Source organism: Salvia miltiorrhiza, chromosome 3 (genome assembly GCF_028751815.1).
Source record: "Salvia miltiorrhiza cultivar Shanhuang (shh) chromosome 3, IMPLAD_Smil_shh, whole genome shotgun sequence".
Classification (NCBI taxonomy): domain Eukaryota; kingdom Viridiplantae; phylum Streptophyta; class Magnoliopsida; order Lamiales; family Lamiaceae; genus Salvia; species Salvia miltiorrhiza.
In genome coordinates this window covers 29,731,800-29,747,167 of record NC_080389.1, presented here as the reverse complement: position 1 = coordinate 29,747,167, position 15,368 = coordinate 29,731,800, and the positions used below count along the sequence as shown (strand labels likewise).

Here is a 15,368-nt window from a genome sequence, read left to right as displayed (position 1 = left end):
TTCTTTGTCTCTGTATAAGTAGATTATATGGTGTATTGTAGATCACAGAAGACCATATAATTGGAATAACCTTAAGAGATATAATATGATCACAGCCGAAATAACTCTAGGACAAGTTATTGGTTTAGGCTGCAGTATAGATGGAAGTAGTTTGTCTTGGCTACTTGTCTATACTGGTACGTCATTACGTATTGATAGGACCACAGTTTGAGATGTATTCTTCTATCTGACTTAAGTGAAGAATCAAGATCTCGGTGACTCATAAATCTTAATACTAATAAGTATTCAGATATATATGTTAACTCGTATATCACTTTGACTTACTATGGGTAAAAGTTATATACTAACTCGAGTACTCTGTATCTTGGGTGATAGCGGTTAATATATGATATTTGATTATCTGTATTAGTACCCGTATCCGGTCTAGGATAATGACATCCCCTTAAGGAGCTCAATAAGGTTTATTACGCTAAACCCTGCAGGTTGATTAAGTTCAGGCGTAATAATAAAGTTTGAGTGGTACTGCTTAAGGAATTATTAAGAGATTAATTAATTTAAGCTGTCAGAGCTCTAATTAATTAATGGATGTCGGATATTTTAAATACGGAGATTTAATAAGTCTAAATACAAGCCCCGACTCATCACCGGCAATAAAGGGGTAAGTCAGTATCGGTTCTCTAGTGGAATGAACTGATATTTATAAATTAATTATGGTCTGGGCTGACCATGGATGAATTAATTTATTTGAGGCCCATCTTTATTCCTTGTATCTGGTCCCTGGGCTGGCCCAATGTCTCCTAGCCCAAGAAGACAGAATTTTCGGCCCTCACTAAGAAAGTGGCGCCTCCTCCCCTTTTCTGTATTATTAAATACAGCTGTCAGCTCTCAGGAAAATACACTGATAAAAATTAGGGTTTTGAGAGCAGAGGGAGGCGCAGGAACGTGATTGGCTTTCTGTCTTGGGAGTTCTCATAGTTCGTTGTCCATCCAACGTTGGGAATTGAGCGGGATACAATCGAGAAGACCAGAGCTGGAGTCTGAATCATTTGACGCCATCATCAACCATCTGTGCATCCGATTCTCAAGTAAGTTTTCCTAACACCTATGTGCAGCTGTTAAATTCATAGGTGCGTGTTAGGAATTAATCGTTGTATGATGAATTAATAATAATCTAAGAAACGATCATCGAGCAATCGAGTATTAATTCAATTTAATATTCCTTCATTGTTAGGTCCCGGGGTGTCTCGAATAGGTGTATGGGGGGAATACACCTATGGGCTAATTTCACAAAATCCTCAATCAGAGGGATCTCAAGAAAGAGATTTAAATGAAACTTTACACGCAAACAAAGACACCTGTTGACTGAAAATAGTTTTGACCAAACAGGATTGACGACTGATACTGAAAGCTCTTCAGTAAGGAGATATCAGTTAAGTTACTGGAACTTAACTGATGCACTTATGGGCTTCAGTCGAGTTTGCTAAAACAGAGATGATTAACACTCTTCCAGACTATCAAAAGATAGATCAGTCAGACTGATATCATACGCAGCAGAAATTAAACTTAGTTTCGCAATAGCCTCGGTTGAGCACGTTGTTGGTCTTAGGTTTCTCTTTGCAGTTAATCAGTATTCAGTTTATCAACTGAAACAACACAAGTAGGAATGTAAAACTGAAAGCTGTAAACAACACAGAAACTTTTACGTGGTTCGGAAAACCTTTTCCTACATCCACAGTCCGTTGATCAGACCAACAATCCATTCCACAAGTGCTTAACAGGTGCACTGCAAACCAAACCGTGTGCTTGCCGGGTGCAAACAACCGAACCACTGAAGAAAACCCTTCTTCAGTACCCACGCTTCACTCGCGTCGGATTTCTCTTACTTAGCACAACCCGCGCTAAGACTCTCAGAGTCAGAGTACCTTCCTGAACTCTGAATCACTCAAACACTCTTTTGGGGGGGGGGGAGGTTTGAACGGGTGCCAACTACACTGCAAAGAACAAGTTCTTTGTAGCAAGTTTCACCTTGGCTTCTGGGTGAACAGAGGTTTGCCTAAGGTCTAAGAGAATGTATGTAATCAGCAGTGACTGATTTTGGCTCTGGAATTCTCTTCTTCGATTCAAGCTTTGGGGAGATTAAGCTTTAGGCTGAGTAGCAATTTCGGCAGAGCTTCAGCTTATGTTGTTGAATCGGTGAAGATTGAAGTTGATCCTCGAGCGCTATTTGTAGGAGAACTCTTGAATAGATCCGTTGGCGTAGAACGTCCTCAAGATTTCTTCCGTTGGAGAGCAATTCGAATTTGGGCTGAGGCTTCAATCTTCGAGGTTCCTTGTCTAGTGGAAATGGCTCTCTTGAGGGACAGGAGATGTGACGTCTCTGATAAAGTAACCACCAAATAGGAATGACCTCTGCAGAGATAAGATCCTGAGATCTCTGCATTTAATGCGGCTGTACTCTTGTGAGTACGTGGCTTCCTTTGAACGTTGGAAGATCAGTCCGAGGAAGAATGATCAACTGATACTTGACTTTTAGTATCAGTCTGTGGCACGCATTAAGTAATCAATTCCAAACTGATTCTTCAACTGATACTTCAGTTGATATCTTCAGTCTTCAGTCTTCAGTCCTTCGTCCTTCAGTCTTCAGTCTTCAGTCTTCCGAACTGCATACTATACTAGAAACGAACTCTAACACTTGAGTTCAAAACTGTTCTAGTCTATTACAATTAAGACCTATGAATTTTAGTATCATCAAAACAAGGATTACGATATACCACAAGGTTCCCAACAATGAATGAAGTTCAATCCATCTCGAAGGACAAGTACACTTAACGAGAAATCAACTTGAAGATTCTTCGAGCACTGCCACGAGGAGAATGGCAGATTTACTCAGTCGCTCATCAAAATAAGCCTGGATTCAGTCAGCTCCCGACAAACAAGCTCTTCTCTGATCTCTTGGCAAATGAGTTCGACATCTAGAGAAATCTTAGAATCAAGAAGGCTGGAGGATCAGACGAAGATGGTCCATCAACCTCAAGAGGAGCAGAACTGAAAGCTTCAGCGAGAGAAAGCAAGAAGCTAACGAAGGAGCCAGCAGAACTCAAGCACGAAGACTTCTTCAGTCAATACGCTTTGTTGACTGAAAGATTCAACAAAATGGAGTCCAAATTCCACAAGTACAGAAGGTTCCACAAGCAGCACTACAAAAGAAAGGAAAGAGAAAGCAACTCCAGACATTCCACTGATCGAACGGAGAAAGAAAGTCAGCCGCCTACGACATCAAAGATATAGAATGCTTTGGATGCAGAAAGAAAGGGCACTTTCAAAATGAATGCCCTGAACTGACTCAATCTGAGGGCAAAGAGCTGAAAGCCAAGAAGGATCGCAGTTATCCGAAGAAGAAAGCGATGGTTGCTGACGATGCTGAATCTTCCGAAGACACATCAGAATCATCCGACTTCAACTCTACCAGCTCAGATGATGAGAGCCAAGCCCTGATAGCCAATGAAACTAAAAGCGTGGCCGACAACAGCTACGACAATGGCACGACTGCCCACCAAAAATCACTTGCGTCGGTGTATAAGACTAGTTTGTCCTCGTCTTGTGGTATTGAAAGCTTTGGGAGATTTTTGCAAATCTCTTTTAGCTTTTTCATACCCTTGCGATGCTTCTCCTTCCATATAAATGGAACATCTTTCTTCAGTAGTGGACTGAAGATTTTCCTATGCTCTGCAAGGTTTTTGATGAACATCCCTGCAAAGTTAACAACTCCAAGAAAGCTTTGAAGCTGCTTCTTTTCCTTGAGATCCTCTGGAAATTTCTGGACCTTTTTCACAATATGATCTTGTAGAATTATCCCAGACTCATCGATCTCGATTCTCAGAAACTCCATCCTCTGGGTTGCCACAACTGCCTTCTTTTCAGACAGCACCAATCCTTCTTGTTGACAAACCTCCGCAAAGATTTCCAGATGCCTGACATGTTCATGAATGTCTTTTGATGCAATAAGAATATCATCAATATTGACTCAACCTAGAACACCTCTAGTTTGACTTGCAATAGGACAAGGACATTCTAGTGATGGTAAGCTGACCCAGTGTCATCTCTCAAGGAAGATCTTTAAGGGCAATTAATTATGTCACGAGAAAGCTGTAAACTGGGGATTATTAAACTAAAACATGGAAAGTAAATTAACGTGAATTAAACTTAACTAGGCAAAAAGGAATTATTAACTAATGCTTGTAATTTAAACTTAACTAAAAACTTAATCTTAAAATTATCTAGGCGTGAAACTATTAAACACTAGGCAATAATTAAACGCATAAAAGTAAAGGAATTAACTAGGCAAATTGAATTTAAATAACTTTAATTAAAACTTCTAATCTAATCTATCTAGGCAGAAACTAAAGTGCATAATTTAAAGAAAGCATCATAAAAACGCATAAGTAAATTTGCAGAATTTAAAGAAAGCATGGGTGAAAGCAAATAAATCAACTTGATTAAAGAAATACCGTAAATTCGTCTCGAGAAGTAATCTGTCATGTAATTACAACTCTAAACGGGAACTAATCTAAAACATGAATTTAAAGAACTATAAACTAAACTAACTAGAACATAAATTGAAACTAGAACTATGAAAGCAATAAACCTAAACTTTGGCTGCCTAGCGGAAACTAAAGATTAGGGCAAGGGAATGTTCTAACTAAGTGCCGGAGGCAAGGGGATTTTTTTTACAATGAAAACTAAGCCCTATTTATAGACCTCAAATTTCCTTAGATCACCATGGAAGTTGCCATGCAAAGCCGGACTCTAAAAGGAATAGAATCGTGCAAAGGAAGGTAAGTCCAGCTGTGACGCGCGCTCTACAAGTCATCTCCACCCTGGCGGAAATCGCGGCTCTCGCCAGCGGAATGGCTTCCGCACTGGCTCTCTCCAGCGGAATGGTGATTTCTCTGGCTATCGCTAGAGGGACGGTGATTTTTCTGACTATCGCCAGAGGGACGGTGATTTCTCTGACTATCGATTCCTCTGGCGCTTCCGCGCTTGCTTTGATTCCTCTGGCGATACCTCGCTCGCCTTTATTCCTCTGGCGCCTTTCTCATTTCGCTGCTCTGGCTCTCCGCTCTGGCTTTCTCATTTCTCTGGCTTGAGCGGATTTCTCTGGCGACTTCTGGAGTGCACTCCTCTGCTCTGAAGCGGGCTTCTCTACTCTGGCACGGGCCTTCATAGAGAAGTTCAGCTCTGCATAACAAAGTGTGCCTAAAAAAAACACCATTCTTACTCCAAAATCTCCAAAATCGCACTCTTCCATCTATAAGACCTAAATCTCCTGCAAAGCATAAAACAAACCATAAAACGCACCAATTTCCAGAAGATTTAACTTAAAATATGTGCATGTAAACCCCTAAAATTAGAACAATTAAGCATAAATCAAATATAAACAAACATGAATGAAGAATAATCCTTAAAAAGATTATCCGTCTTCCTTTGGAATATCTGAGGCGCATTGGCTAGCTCCATTGGCATGACATTCCAGACATAGTGTCCTTGTGGAGTTGAGAATGTTGTAAACTTCTAACTCCCCTCCTCCATTCGAATCTGGTAAAATCCAGATTTGCAGTCAAACTTTGAGAATACCTTTGCACTTATGATGCAGTTGATAAGGTGTTCCCTACTCGGGATAAAATATCCATCGAACTCAAGAATGTCATTAATTCCTTTGTAATTAATGACCAATCTTGGCTTTCCTCGTTTGATCTCCTCATGATTTCTCACCAGAAATCGAGGACTGCTGTAAGGCGAGTTCCCTGGTTCGATCAACTTTAAATCAAGGTGTTCCTTGATTATGCTCCTCATATCCTGCTGATCTTGAGTGTTCATCAGGATAGGTCTGAACCTTACGAACTCATGCTCCTTTCCAGTTTTAACTTTCAATGTAGCTTTGAGCTGGTTCTTGTCCCACCATGCCAAAGGATCTTCGTGATAACACTTTTGGATTCTCCTCTTGACTTCGGCTATGGACACCTGTTCTTCTTCCCTAATATCTTTGTGTGATATCAAGGAAACTTTGAGGATTTGTGTTTCTTCCTCGGAGAGATCTGGAAATCCCTCGGCTCTGCATTTGAGCAGAACATCTCTGAATCTCTATTGATCCTTCATTTGTGGTCTCCGGAGTCTGCCATCATCATCACCACGCTTGCTGCGGAATTTGACTGGCATCGATCAATTAAAAGCTCCTTCGAGCCTTTGCACAATGATTTTATGGTCACAATTGGTTGTGAACACAAGCCTTCTGGCTTCATTGTCCTGTGTATACCTTTTGAAAGTTTGGAGAAAATTATTTCCGAACAAAATATCTGCTCCTGTATCATGGAATAGATGGGTGGAGTTTGAACCTTGTACCAAGGTGTTTGTCCTGCTCCGCCGATCAATATTTTTGTCTGTTTTACTTCATTTGATAAGAGCAAAATCTTCTTTGAGAAATCCCTTCCCGCAATTCGAGGCAGTTCTTCTTCCACTTCTGTCGGAAAGACTCCTCGTTTTGCTGTACAGATTCCTGCTCCTGAATCAATATAAACAGCAAAATATTCTGCTTTGAACTTCTCGTATAACATCCCCACAGAGATGTAGATCGAGAATGGACTCGTCATTGGATCAACAACCTCTTTTCGCCGATTGTGATCTCCACCCCACTTACTTTCCTTGACCATGGTTGATAATTGTCAAGGAAATTTCATCCTAAAATCAGGACGTCAGCTTCTTGTCCAGCTTTGCCCTTGATTTGCCCTTGACCTGGATTTCAAAGCCTCCAATCTCCAAAAATCCGATATATCGATTTCTTTCTGGATTTTCCAAATAGTACAACGTGTTGCAAGGAAACTAATTTTTTCTTTCGGTTGTATCAAACTTTTGTGGAAACACTTCTCCATCCTTCGGGGCATTTGAGTTTCACTCTTACGCCTTGAGCTGGTGTTTCCTGGATCGCCTTTCTCTTGTAGGAATGAGAGAAACTTTTTTCTAAAGGCCTTGAGGTCAACCTATCTCCTTGGAACGATAGCCTCGGTGCTCCCAATCTGAGACTTTGATTATGTTTCAGCACCTGCTTATCTCCAACTTGGATGTCAATTTCCCTTATTTTGGGAATTTCAACTCAGTCAGGGCTAATTGTCTTGGCTACTTCTTTGAATACTTCTGGGACTTCAATAAAATTCTTCCCCAGAAATAAATCCGTGTGGTGGGAATTTGATAAGGCATATGATACTTGATATGTAATCGAGTACGGCCTATTTCCTCCTGTCAATAGATCCTTCCTCTTGTAGTCCTGGTAAAGTGTCAGGGCTCGACTGAAGGCTGAATCTTGATGATTATAAGCAATTTGTGGGTATAATTCGGTTACAATCTTCTTGGCGTAGAGATTACCTGAGAAGGCTCCCTGCATTGCATCTCTTGGATTTGTAATCCTCTTGTCACAAATTGTAACATCAAATTGTGTATCTGTCCCTGGTGAAAGTGATGACTTGATTACCAACTGGATTGCTCTGATATGAATCCATTTCATCGTTCTAGCGACTTTTGGCTTCATTTCTGAGAGATCCCTCCGCACATCTTCGGCTGGAATTAATTGGATCTCTACTTGGTTGTTCATTATTTCTATTGGAAGCGCCAACTCCTGACTCGTTGTACCGAAGAAGACATGATGCTTCCTTTTGAATGGACTCAAGCTTTGTAGAACTTGATCCAATCTTCCTTTTGAAAACCCTTGGAATGTTTGTATATCCATGGTTTTGTTCTTAAGTTTTGTCACAAGTTTTTCTACCACCTTTTCTTGCGGGATCAGGGAATGGCATATCCCTCATGATCCTCCTTTTGAAAGTGGATAACCTCGTCCTCCTTAGTCTGACTCATCTCCGGATGATCCATCAGTCATATCCGAATCTTCAGAACACAAGACTTCTTCTTGCTCGTATATACTCTCATCAGAGGATATATCTTCGAACTGATATACCGGTATCAGTTCTTGGTTGTAGAGGGCGTCTTCGATATCCGGTGTGGATTCGAATTTCCTTATCCCTCTTTTCTCGTTGTTGATCTACATGCATTTTTCCTCTCCTTTGTCGCGTTTATTCATAGTCTTTTAGGTGTTTTCATTGAGTTCTTGAGTGTCTTTGGTTTGAATTGTTAAATTTTATGGAATAGACTACTCGTCCGTGCTCGTATTGTTTTTGTAGGCTCTTGAACTCGATTTGTGAAGTTTTTGGATGAAGTATAATGAAGCACGTGAAGAGACGAGTCCATAGGAGCGAACGGGGCTCAAATCGGGCATCGGATGAGCAAGAACGGGTGTCGGGAAGTCCGCGTGTCGGAGGACACGCGGCCACACGCGAGGAGGCACGACGGGAGGTCACGCGGTCCGAGCATGCGGCCGCATGCCACGGCCGTGCGACAAGGATAGAAGTTCTGCACAGCTCACGCGGGCCAGGCACGCGGCCGCGCGAGCTCGCGCGGTCCCGCCATGCGGCCGCGCGAGTAGGCCGCGCAAGGCGCCGATTTCTGCCCAATTTTCCGGATTTTCACTAAAAGCGCTATTTTGGAGTAATACCTAGGGCATATAAATACCACCCAATAGCTTATTCCAAGGAACTTTTTATCATTTTCTACATTCTTTGGAGAGCTGTGAGAGACGGAGCAAGAGCAAGATTGAAGATCTTCAACTTTACTACAGTTTTTCATTGTTGAATGCTTATTTGTATTTTTGAGATATTGATTTCTAGTCATATGTCTATGTGTGGCTAGAATTCTTTTTCCCAGGGTTTAGGGAGTAGATGTAACACCCCGTACTTTTATGAGTAGTAGTAGTGTCGAGACACTACAGAGAGTACTACGGTACTGAGATATGAGATTATAATTAAGATGAGATAGAGTTATGATGATAAATAGAAATATTGAGTATTAGAGTTACATTATTTTGATGAGACGAGTTATTATTCTAGATGGAGATATGAGTCTGATAGAATCAATGATGAAGATAGAGATGCTGATTGAATTGAGAAAAGAGCATAAGTTATTTTTTCCGATGACGGATACAGAGGTATCTGTGAGATTAATTGTCCTATTGCAAATAGGAACATCTGAAGAAGAATAGAGTTGAGATAAGTGAGTGAGAAACCCTATAGAAGGGAGAGTCGATCTGAGAGATGATTGCTGATTGCTTTAATAAGATTTGTATCCGTGTTTTATCTGAGATGATTTGAGTGATTTTCTACGTGACTATTTGTTTACGATGATATGAGTGTGATTTGTTTTGTGTTATCTTAACACGGTTTATTTTCGAGATTTTGGAGAACGAGATTATTTTTTAATCGGGAAATGGCATACAGCTATTATTATTTTGCATATTAGTTTTTTTTATGAGAAATATTTTACTGAGATATATATAAATAAGTTTATGATGAGATGAGATATTCCAATAGTTTGAGCTATTGTATTTTTGATGAGGTTAAAAATTCCTTTCCTTTCGATAAAATTGTAGCAGCTCAAGCGTAGCTGAGCTCTGCTCTGGAGGCAGAGCTGAAAACCGAGCTCTGCTCTGGAAGCAGAGCTGATGTTGAGCCGAGCTCTGCTCTGCTCTGACGACAGAGCTGAAAACCCGAGCTCAGCTCTGGTGACAGAGCTGAAATCAAGCTCTGCTCTGCCGAGACAATCAGCTCTGCTCTAGCTGAGTCAGTTAGCTCTGCTCTGGCCGAGTCAGTCAGCTCTGCTCTGCCGAGTCAGTTAGCTCTGCTCTGCCGAGTCAGTTAGCTCTGCTCTGCCGAGTCAGTTAGCTCTGCTCTGGCCGAGTCAGTTAGCTCTGCTCTGGCCGAGTCAGGGAGCTCTGCTCTGCCGAGTCAGTGAGCTCTGCTCTGCCGAGTCAGTTAGCTCTGCTCTGGCGAGTTTTAGCTCTGCCCTAGCGAGTTTCCAGCTCTGCTCTGGCGAGTTTCCAGCTCTGCTCTGGCCGAGTCTTTTAGCTCTGCTCTGCTCTGGTGGCAGAGCTGGGATCGAGTATTTGAGATCGAGATCGAGTGTATTAATTCCACTAATACTACACTTGAGATATTTTGTTTTTACCACATGCTCATTATCTTAAATGGCAAGTGGATTAGGAGGTAGGAGTTAAGGGGGACATGCTTTAATTAGCATTTATTATAAAGTGAAAATGTTGGGATAACACTTTGATTCAAGTGGGATTAAATTCTTGAGCAAGTCATTATCCTAATTCTACAAATAACTCACGCACACCCCCTCCCTTCTCTTCCCCATTCTCGGCCTCCCCTCTCTCTCTCTATACTCTCTTTTCCTCCATTGATGTCCATTGAAGAAAGCTTAGAGAAGCTTCATCAAACACTACTATGAGATAATCCACCATCCAATCCAATCAAACACTATCATATCTCATCAAATTCAAGAAGCTAGAGCTAAGATCAAAGTTGGAGCAAAGTCTTGATCACCTTTTAAATCCTTGAGTAAGTGATCTTAGATTATTTATTTGATCATATTAATGATATGTGAATGAGTATATGATCATGATTGAGCTAGAAAATCACCAAACTTATTCCTAGGAAATTTTCGAAAATTAGGGGCTTGAAACCCTACGAATTTTGTTGTTTATTTTCTTGAATTGGCTTGAGTTATATGATGATGGATTTGAGTTTATGAGATGATCTAGATGATTAATAATGGATGAGATTGAAGCTTGAGGTTGAGAAGTGAAAAATGAAAGTGTTAGTTGAGGAAGAAGATGACATATATGTGTATCTATATGGGATCTTGTTTTATGATGTTGATTTGTGCTAATTGGTAACCTAGGATGTTAGATCTATGATTTGATCAATAGGTTATACATGATTAGTGGTATTTCAAAAGTTTTAGTTTAATAAAAACTAGGGTGATTAATAAATCTATGTGATTAATTGTGTGAAATGATTTAAGTATATATATAATCTTGAGCATGAAATAAGTATATGTTGAGGATATTGACTATGGTTTGCCATGGGAATTTAATTGAGTTAAAGTAAGATTTGCTTTTGCTTTGAGTTGATGTTCGAGAATGATATGAGATGAGAAGAGTCGAGGTTGAGTATATTTTTTTTGAATCGCTCGATCGTTTTGATGTGGTTGAGCATATAAAGAGTTTGAGATGAGATTTTGGAGAAATTTCGTAGGCCTTACTGACCTACTGTGATCGACGGTTTGTCGATGTCAAATATCTTTGAAAGTTTTATAGCAAGTCTCTACATGAGTCTTGAGTACCCTGGTAAAATTTCAAGTCATTTCAACTTCGTTTGATATTTCTTTAAAATGCAAAACCTAAACTGTGCATTATTACCGAGAATTTCAGAAAACAGGGGAAAAAGTCATTCATTTCAGTAGCTTCCTATGTGATCTAGCTTTCAAAATTTTTATGGTATCAACCTTATTGTGTTAGCTAGATATACACCAAAGTTTAGCCCAGTTTGACAACGTTTACTATTTTTCAAAAATTGTAACTTTCGGTTACACAAAACTGCCAGAAACGGTAGATCATGGTAAAAACGTCATATCTCTCAAACCACTTGGAGTTTTCGATTCTACTTTTTTTTAAATGAAACTAGACTCGTAGTCCTTTCTTTTGGTATGAGTCTCGAGTCCAGGAGATGTCGGAGTCAGAACAGTTTAAATTTTGAAATTGGGTCAGTGTAAAAACAGAGCATGTTTTGATGATGTTTGTTTGTGATTTCTTATGTGCCTTATGTGATTGTGTTGCCTATATGTTTGAATGAGATTAGACGAACCTTATATGAGAGATAAATCGAAACTTAGTGCCATGATTTCTTGAAACCTATCCTTGAACTTGAGGATGTGAGATGAGTGGAGAGTTTATATAGAGTTGAGTAAAGGGATAGAATATGAGATAGAGTATGAGATAAAGCCTGAGAATTAGTCAATGAGTTCTAATCGAGATTCATTTTATGACATGAACTTTCGATGATGATGATGATCCCTGAAGACAAGAGAAGAGCAAGGAAGTAAGTAACTCCACTTTGACGGGAGATTTTGAGTAAGGTCTTCAGGTGGGCATTATTTTGAATATACAGTTTAAGAGCTTTTCTAAATTGTTTTAAATAATGATGAAATTATGAGATGTTTTGATGTTTTGAGATTATGATGATGTTTGAGAATTATTGACTTGCCAATATTTTTATGATAATGTTGAGCTTGTATGTTTACCCTCTACTGATGAGTTGAGATGAGACGATCGGGTCCTAGGCAGTTAGTTGATAGCTATCTTGCCAGGGCTAGTGTACACTGAGGTGACTGTGAGCCGTCTTCGGGTCGGCCAGTCACGGTGCTTGAGAAGGAGGCCTACTTCTCAGTACCTTGATGGTGATGAAGAGTTGTAGATGTGGTACATACATGTCGAGTACTTGTCTGCAGACACTTAATTATGATGTTTATGGTTAAAACTGCTTGCACAGGTTCTTTTAAGATATAATTCCTGTGTATTGCTGAATTGTGGCAAGTTCAATTTATAGCTCTATGAGAAGCTTTGTTTTTCGGCGATATGTCCACTAAGTATTTATGTACTCACGCCCTGCATGTATTTCTAAACGTGCAGGAGAAGCGGAGGGAGAGTATGGTGCGGTGCTGGTGGAGAATGTTTCGGGTTGACGTTTTCTTTCTCTATCGTATGTCTGTTTTGTCGATAGAGTTTTGATATGAAGTTATGTTAAATAGAGTTTGATGTTTAAGATACTTAATTTCCTTTGAAAATCAAGCAATACACTCACGGTTATATGTCTTCATACATATAATCGATTCGCCTTTTGCTGCGATACTCTGCATATTATTCTTCATTATGAAAAATGAGCTATACCCGTTTTGTTTTTGTTCGTGAAATTCCTGATAATCAAAAAGATATAACGATGTTGACGATTTTACCCTTGGATTCATTTATGATGATTTTCTTAACACCTTTTGATGTGAGCTTCCGCTTGATGTTTGACCTATACATCTTGTCTTTTATTCCTTTAAAATAGTCGTATCGATACTCGATCCCCGCTATTACTAGTGTCGGAATCGGGCTGCGACAGTAGACATGATTTAAATTTCTAACTGTTTGATTCAATTAATTGAGATTGTTATTCCTTTTTATGTTCTTGTTTTAATTGTTTGCTTTATTGCTTGATCACCAATTTAGCATAATCATAGGTTTTAATTTGAGATCGGGAGATGATAATTATTACCTGAACTAAGAACATCAAACACAGTTATTTTAATTCTAAAGGGAGTTGATAATTGTGAGGGCGTTAATCCTAGGAACTTTTAGGAGTTACATGTTAGACGTGTGATCCAGGGATGGTAACCTTGCATGTAATCAACGGTTTGTATGCCACGGGAGTGGTTATGAACTAGCTTAGAGATTGCCTTAGGAATCATCTTATTAATTGAATTGAACATGTTAGTTAGGAAAATCTGTTGAAACCTTTGCCTTGGGAAATTCTCTCTTGTCTGTTACTCCTATTTCTTACAGCTTGACTTCTTTTCTTTTCAATTTTTATTTATTTTATTTTGTTTTCAAAACCAAAACTCTAAATTCCGGTTATCCAGATAGATGATTATAATTTAGGATAGGAATTGGTTAAATCAGTCTCTGTGGATTCGACCTTGTTTACCACTATACACAATTGCACTCGTACACTTGCGGCGTGTTAAATAAAATAGCGAACAAGTTTTTGGCGCCGTTTCCGGGGATTGATTTTTATCAGTACTATTCTGTTAATTGTTTGATACTACTCGGGATTTTTATTTCTGTTATTTATTTACGTATTTACTTCTTTCCTGTGGTTCTAATTTGAAACTGGTGGATTGTTTAGGTGGTATATGAACACAAGATCTAAAAATTTACCTTTAGTAGATTTTGATCCGGAACTTGAAGTTTCGCTCCGCCTTATCAATAACCAGAAAACTAAAGCCGCACTCAACACAATGGCTACTGCGGAGGAAGTCCGTGCCCTGAGAGAGCAGTTGCAGGCGTTGATGGATGCTCAGAAAAATGTTGCTGAGCAGAAACAGCCGCCTATTGATGAGGCATTTACTCCACTGTACCAGTACCAAGGGCCGCCCAGAGTCAACGCAAATAATTTCGAGCTAAGGACTGGGCTGATTACCATGGTACAATAGAACCAATATGGAGGTAGTGCCGTGGAGGATCCCAACGTGCACTTAAGACAATTTCTGGAGTTGTGCAGTACTATAAAGATGAACGGCGTAGCAGATGATATCATTCGCCTTCGTCTATTCCTCTTTTCACTGCGGGACAAGGCTAAGTCATGGTACCACACTCTGCAATTAGGTGCCAATCCTGCATGGGAAGAGGTGGCACACCTATTTCTGTGAAAGTTTCACCCTCCTGGTCTCACTTTGAAGCTGAAGATGGATATCATTCAATTTCAGCAATTTGAAGGTGAATCGTTAGCAGAAACATGGGAACGATATCAAGAGAAATTGAGGAAGTGCCCGTCCCATGGCTTTGATGAAGGGACTTTAGTCGTCATGTTCTACAATGCTTGCGGAGAGCGTACGAGGATGTTTATGGACACAGCAGCTGAAGGCTCCCTACTCAAGAAGGAAAGCTCGGAAGCAATGGAGATCATAGAAAGTATGGCGGCTACCAGCTACCAATGGCCGTCCGAGAGGGTGCAGCTGAAGAAAGTCGCTGCAGCATCCAGCTCAGATCCCCTGGCGTTGATCTCGACTCAGCTGGCAGAGCTGAACTCAAAAAATTTCAGCGATGTCTATGGGAATTCCTGAACCAGTTGTGGAGGATCCGGCAGGCGTAGAAGACGCCAACTTCATTCATGGAAGAAAATTTGGGAACTTTCAGCGTGGACAGCAGAGTGGCTACAACAGAGGACAATATTATCAGCAGGGAGGTCGCTCACACCCGAATTTGTCATATGGGAATCCCAACAATGCAATTCAACCTCCACCAGGCTTCTCGGTTACCAATGGAGTAATAAATGAAGAGAAGAAACCGAATATTGAGGAGTTACTAATCAAGTTCATGTCCAAATCCGACGAGAGGATGGAAAAATTGGAGTCCAATGCTACTGTTGTGGGGACCCAGATGAAGATGTTCGAGACCCAATTGGGTCAACTAGCCAATGCTTTTACAAATCTACACCAACAAGGTCAGTTTCCGAGCAATACAACAGTTAATCCCAAGGAGCATTGCAAGGCAATCAATTTGAGGAGTGGGACTACTTATGAGGGACCCAAGATGCCTGAGGATGAGATCGTGTCGCCGGTTGATGAGAAAAAAGCTGAGGTCGTCACTGTTGAGGTTTCTGGCAAAA

At 40.2% G+C, this 15,368-nt stretch overlaps 1 protein-coding gene across 1 annotated transcript; it reads right to left on the bottom strand.

The window, feature by feature from the left end:
• Positions 1 to 7,147: 7,147 nt before the first annotated feature.
• On the bottom strand, positions 7,148 to 7,777 carry LOC131018629 (uncharacterized). Its single transcript, XM_057947345.1, has one exon. The coding sequence runs from the start codon at positions 7,775 to 7,777 to the stop codon at positions 7,148 to 7,150; it is 630 nt and encodes a 209-aa protein (XP_057803328.1).
• Between the last annotated feature and the right edge of the window lie 7,591 nt (positions 7,778 to 15,368).